Source organism: Protomyctophum bolini (genome assembly GCF_963924005.1).
Source record: "Protomyctophum bolini genome assembly, chromosome: 23".
NCBI lineage: Eukaryota > Metazoa > Chordata > Actinopteri > Myctophiformes > Myctophidae > Protomyctophum > Protomyctophum bolini.
The window spans coordinates 11,395,246-11,402,213 of NC_137884.1; the positions used below are offsets into that span (position 1 = coordinate 11,395,246).

General features: G+C 43.2%; 1 protein-coding gene across 14 annotated transcripts in view; it reads right to left on the minus strand.

Moving 5' to 3' along the window:
• LOC308310954 (pleckstrin homology domain-containing family A member 5-like) overlaps window positions 1-6,968 on the minus strand; it is a 211,900-nt gene that overhangs the window by 53,037 nt on the left and 151,895 nt on the right. For all 14 annotated transcript variants that reach the window (XM_080757426.1, XM_080757431.1, XM_080757425.1 and 11 more), the window contains one exon: window positions 2,223-2,323. In XM_080757426.1, coding sequence (XP_080613552.1) covers window positions 2,223-2,323 — 101 coding nt within the window. The remainder of the gene's footprint in view (window positions 1-2,222; window positions 2,324-6,968) is intronic.

Genomic DNA, 6,968 nt, shown 5'->3' on the forward strand with positions numbered 1-6,968 from the left:
AAGTACTCCGTTGTTTTACTTAAGTAAATGTGTCAATACTGTAATATAGAAATACTCAAGTAATAGTAACTACAAGTAGAAGTCCAGCATTCAAAATGTACTTGAGTCAAAGTACAAAACCATTGGCATCAAAAGGTACAAGTACAAGTTTTCAGATATATATTTTTACCAGCTGATGTGTAAGCACAGCTGATCAATGTTCTCTCTGCGGTGCTTTCACGCCCACTTGCCGTAGTTGAGACCTATGCTTCTCATTGGCTGTACGTACAACCTATCGTCCTGATTGGCTGCCTTTGTCTCTAGGCAACCACACACTTTCTGCCTCTCAGCCATGGGACATACTGTAAGGCAACAGCTGGTAATTAAGTGATGTCATCAATTCTTGTTTAAATAGCTACAAGCTCTACAAGCTTGTCGATCGACCATTTTCAAACGGCCGAATTGTATATAGGGCTGAAGTGGTTAGTGTATTTTTTCTTTTACGATAATAATCAAAATCTAGGAACTAGTGACTGACGTTTTCAAATAGTTGTAGTGGAGTAAAAGTATTATTATTTGCCTCTGAGATGTAGTGGGGTAGAAGTAAAAGAACAGAAAATTGAAAAAAAAAAGTTACTAGTTATTTTACACCTGTGTGGTGGCCTGCAACCAGCCCAGACCAGACCACATTGATTAAAAAGGTAACATTCCCTGCGGTGACATTGGCGCGACACCCCATGGACTGCAGTGCCTTGAGGCGTAACAGTTTATGATCAAAGTAAAACATAAAAGAAAACTAGAAATGCACTCTGCCGAGGTGCCAACTTGTGCCTTGCACACAAGTAGGCCATACTACATGGCCAACTTGTGCGCAAGCAGAGCGCGCAAGTGCTGCTACTAACTAATGTCTATTACAACTGCTGTTCTAAATCCTTTAGACCCGTTAGTGACCTTATACCAGGGGTAGGCAACCTGCGGCTCTAGAGCACATGTGGCTCTTATAGGTCCTCTCCCGTGGCTCCCAGTTGCTACGGCAAAGAAGTATGAAAGTACGAATAAGAGGTTTTCTTTTTCTTTTCTAATAATTTATTATTGAATTTGTAGTAGGCATAAAGTTATTCTTTCATTTTGATATTGCAAAACAATGTTGCCTATACACCATGCAGATAAAAATAAGAATCAAATTTAATGAAGGACAATAGAAGAATGTATTCATGATAAGACATCTTTGTTTGTTTTCACCACCAATGCTGCTGGCTTACTCGTACAGTATACTTGATATGCTATGAAAATATGCAAACAATAAAATGTAATATTGAAAGACCAGAAAAATCATGAATAATTAAAGTTTGCTTTATTAAAGCAAACATATTTTGCGGCTCCAGATAGAATTGTAATACGTTTTTGGGCCAAAAATGGCTCTTCTGATAATAAAGGTTGCCTACCCCTGCCTTATACCAACCCTCAAAAGTACCTTAGTTACGTCTCAATCGACAGCCAATAAGGGACCACCATTCTTACCCACGTACCTTAGTTACGTCATCAAGAATGGTGGTCCCCCATTGGCCGACGGACAACACCGACATACAGTACGCACACCAACATACAGTACGCACTACGCAGCCGATTACAGTACATGCACGCTCTTCTTGCGCAAGTACTGACAAAGGCTCATTATTAAATCTAAATGACTACAACATGACTACACATTTTTGTGAAATGCTATGATGGCAAAAACTACGACTGAATATACTGCAATTTCGTCAAACAAATACAAACGAGATGAAAATGTTAGGGAGGGACTATAGTGGAGAAGAGACGTGGGGGTGTTGCGTTGCATTCCAAAAAAAATGCCGATTTACAAGCTCACAGCGCGTCGCATGACTCACAGCAAGAATGACTGTGAGCTTCAGTTCTTTCCCACGACCATATATTACCATATTGAATTGAAAACTGCACAAAATGGCAGAAGCCGTAGGAAAACAACAAGGGGTCTTCACACCTTCGGGCATGATCCCTGATTAAAAACAAAATGTGGTGAAGTCAAAAATCCAGGGACCCATAGAAATGTCTCTGCGACTCAGTGTTTGGGAACCAGTGGTCTAAATCAATCAATTGTACAATGTTTAGCCTAGTCCACTATAACTCCATGAAATGAACACTGCATCAATGATTGGGAATACAAGAAGGTTGCGCAGGGGTGTGTGTGTGTGTGTGTGTGTGCGCCATGCGCGTGTGTTCACCTTGAAGGCGTACTTCCTGCTGATGTGGTCGTCCACGGACAGCATGGAGACGTGGAAGCTGGGCAGGAGGATGCTTCCCAGGATGCCTTCCTCCTTGTCATCTGTACCACAGAGGAAGAAGAGAGGTCAGACCACGAGGCATGCTAACAGGCGCTACAACGCAGAGGGAGGGGCTGGTGATGCTCAGGCGTCGCGTAGCAACAAGTAACCATTTCTATTAGAGAGAAATACAAAACATTACAGCCGTGCGAAGTGAGGAGGCGCTCTTATCATCGTACATCACCATACTGTATAGTGTACATCATCATCTCATTCCAGCCAATCAGAATTCACGTCCTCACCTTCGTCTTCAATGTTTGTGTTACGCAAATGTTTGTGTTTACACAAACACTCAAAATGGTCCATTCATTGTCAAACACAGCTATGTGTGTCAGTAGTATGTGTATGTATGTACAGTATGTGTAAGTTGTTTATGTGTACGTGTCACAGAAAGCTGCAACACGGTAACTGTCATTTTCCGACCGTTTCGGACGCGGGAAGGCTTGCCCGGAACTGGGCCGGTCCCCGCGCTGGTTGCATTTCTGGGGGTCTGGATGTTCCGGGGACCCGCACGCGGTAACTGTCATTTCTCAAAGATGTTTCCCAAAAATAATCAAAGTACAGTACAGAGCACAGTACACTACAATACAGTACAGAACAGTAACTATAACAATAAATGTATCGTTCTTTTTTTATATTTTAGTCATGACAATGATGACACTATGTTCACCTGTCATGAAAATGTGGTCTCACTTCCTTACTGGACTACAAAGAGACACCTCGATGCAGCCTCCCCCCCTCTCCACAAGGTGGGGAAGTGCATTAAAGCATTAGGCATTGTAAGAATTCAGCAATGCAGTCAAACCCACAGCCAACAGACTTCATTATTTTTCTGGCCATAGGGTGCACATTTCAAATTGTGCTACTGTTATCTACTACAAACACTATTAACATTGAGTGAGTGTAGTTTCTCCCAGCAGTGAAGTCTCTCTGTGTGTGCAATCCACGTAACTTGGGAACCGAGTGGTCAGAGGCTCCAGGAAGTAGACAGGTCCACAAGTACATTTTAGGCATTTTATTTACCTTCAAAAGTGCAGTGCAAGCCGGCGACAAACGTACAAAGTGCAAACTGAAAACTATATTTAAGAAAACAAACAGGAACTGTTGCAGGCTTTTTCTCCTACAATGAGGCCCTGGCTCGCAGCTCTCCCCTGATGTCTCTTACTAGCATCAAATCAGACTGAACTCCCTTCACCTGCAGCAATCCTGCTCTTAAACAGGTGGGGCAAACCATCCCCTAATCAGTAAGTGTTAATATGAATTAACTCAACCACACAGCTAACTATGGCCTACGAGTAATTCCTCCACATTACTATATTTTATAGGAATATACACTCAACTACATTTCACAGGCCCAATTCATTTACAGGGCCTAACATAAAGACCAAACATAATACAGACCCCTCATCCTCTACAGTACTTGGCACCCTCGATCCAATCTAGAGAGGAGTGCCAGCAGTGCAGAGGAGAGGCAGTTGACAAACTTCAACGTCAATAAATACAAATATAAACATATAAAACTCTTTCAATCATTGTGTCAATCACCAAAAATGTCACCCATACAATAAATACAAATATAAACATATAAAACTCTTTCAATCATTGTGTCAACCACCAAAAATGTCACCCATACAATTAACAGTCACTTCCAATCCAGCTGGTTTGTCGATGATCAAGTCGACTTAGCTGTGTGGTCTGACTGTGTGCAAGGTCCTTGATATTGTCTATAGGGCACGGGCTGCCCCGTGACAGACTTCAAATCATTCGACACGCGCGTTCCACACCACCACAGGGGCCCGGTGCCCCAAAAAGACCTCTGCATACCGTATATCCCATTCTGACTTGAGATCAGATTCATACGAGGTTTCCACTGGACACACACTGGTCTGATTAACCCATTCTGACCTGAGATCAGATTAAAAAAATGTCAGTCGTTCTTTTGATTTTTCAAAAATAGCAGACCTACAAGCTCGTAGCGCGCCACTCGGTGGCGCGCTATGAGCTTGTAGATCTGCTATTTTTCAATAGCTAAAGCATAACATGATGCCAACACCAGAATGGGATATGGGTCTGGCCAGTTCTGACTTCACAGCACTCACAGCATAGCACAGGCATGGGCATGCCTGACACATAATTCCATAAAATGACATCTGGACAGGGCAATCATGTTGATGACGTCATCATGTTGATGTCATGTAGAGGAGGAGCAGGACAGTGGATCTGAGAGTATGACTAAATGTGACAACATTCGCATGCACGCACAAATGTGACAAATATTTGGGGATTCACTTCCTTATCCTGCTGTGACACGTACAGTACGACTACGTGCCGTTGTCTAGAGGACTTGGATGAGTGTGAAATCATGCCGCAGACTTTGAGTCTGAGAACATGCCGGTGTGTTTATCTACATCCAGGGTGTGATGTCTGGCAACCCTAACGGGATGATTGAACAAACTCTGCCAGGGCTTATCAGAGCGTGACAGACAGACAGACAGATGATTGGTTGTGTATATCGCCATTGTCGGGCGGAAATGTTTCATGGAGAAAATTAACCTTGTGTTCTCTAAAACTCACACGCACACACAAAGCTGGGCATAGGAAGGGCTAGCGTCCCTCAAAAAACAGCGCCCTCTGCTGTCTGTTTGCTCATAACACCTTTTGGTGTTTATAGCATTCTGTTCTACTTTGGCAATTGAAAAATAGCAGATCTACAAGCTCATAGCGCGCCACCGAGTGGCGTGCCACGAGCTTGTAGGTCTGCTATTTTTAAAAAGTCGAGAAAATGTGGCGCAAATCTTTTGAATATTTCAGAGCGAACATTTTTAACTGAAATATTGGCTTCTAGGGGGGTGCCTTTTGAGATGGGGGTCCGTGGCCCAATAGAGATAATTCTGGGGGTCCTTGACATGAAAAAGGTTGAGCACCACTAGGGTTGGGATTCGGAACCGGGTCCATTTCAGACCCGGTTCCGACATTGCGGATCCGGAGCCGGTTCCATCGTTTTCGTATTAACGGTTCCCCAAACGGTTCTCATCAGTCGTCATTTAGCTCCGCTGTGTCTGTGCATGCATGCAAGCAGAGCCTGTGGTGACGTCACCCCACCTACATGAGAGAGTGGGGTCGGGGAGGATACGCCCACTGTTCTGTGCATTCAGCGACCGCTCACCGCCGCGGAGCGAGTGGGACAGTATGTCGAAGAGATCTCCATAGTGTGGTTAACAGAGAGGGAAATGACTGAGGCTGAGCACGCAACGTGCAATAAATGCGATGCTATAGTTCCCTGCAAAGGTTGTTGCAACTTGTAGGCTACCAGTTGCACCACGTCCACGAGTTCTCAAAATCAATATGTCTACACGAGTCCACAACTCACGAGAATAATCTACAGTAGGCACATCGCGTTTGAGAGCCATGCGGAAAGCCGTGCCTGCACTCCCCGCAGCTCCACCACAGCCGGCGGGGGACGAGGATGATGCAAGGCTCGTTCACTTTCCCCAGGCTAGTAACGTAATAGAAAATAAAAACTACTAAACTTCTACAGAGCTTTTCATTAGGCGTGTTGTAGCCTACAACTGTTGTTAATGGTGTTAATTTAGACCGCCAATGACTCGACGTCCTTCTGTCTGATATTATATGAATCACGTTAAATATCACTATCAATGCTTTTGATTTGTCTCTAAATTAATCGCGTGACTGTTGAGCCCAGCGTTTAGGTGCATATACCTCCATAGATTGATTACTTTATAAAGAGTTTGCAGAAAAAAGCACAGGAACGTAGCCTACAGTTCAATACAAGGTCTGCTAAGAGGATTTTATAATCCAAGAAAGCACTATTTGTTTCCATTAGGGTAAGGGGTCCTTCATATTAAATTAATCTGAACATTAAAGACAACATTTGTCACCACAACAATATTATTATTGCAATGTCTATGTACTGTATATTTACTATACAGTACAAATTGCAAAATACAGTACAAATTGCAACAATGATATTGTTGTGGTGGCTAGCTGGTGGTGGTGAAATTAAAATAATAGTGCCACCTCATAATTGTAAAGAGCATTTTCAATAATTTAATTAATTAATTTGTGTTTATTATGTACTTGGTTAGGTTAGTTATAATATAAGCATAATCTATGTCAGAAAAAAAGGGGAAAAAATAATATTGGGATCCGTTAAGGGAACCGTTAGGAACCGGAACCGTTAAGAGGGATCCGGGAAGGATTCGGAACCGTTAAAATCCTAACGAATCCCAACCCTAAGCACCACTGACATAGAAACATGGGTTTTTCAGAAAGTTTTTAGGATTTAGAAGCCTTTTTTTTAATCGACCTCAGTCCAAAATGGGTTAACACCACCGCCACAATAAGAGACACCGTCGAGCCACAGTGCTTAACGGCTGCAACATTACGGTGTTGCCTCTCACTGGGCTTACTGTACCGACCGTAAGCAGACACCAGCCTGAGTCTGTTTGCTCTAACCAAGCTGCTATAATACACAGAGCCTGCAAGCTTTACCCCCCCCCGTCATATCTACTGATGAATTATTGAGATGGAGTCAGAGAGAGAGAGAGAGAGAGAGAGAGATGGAGTCAGAGAGAGAGAGAGAGAGAGAGAGAGATGGAGTCAGAGAGAGAGGGAGAGAGAGAGAGA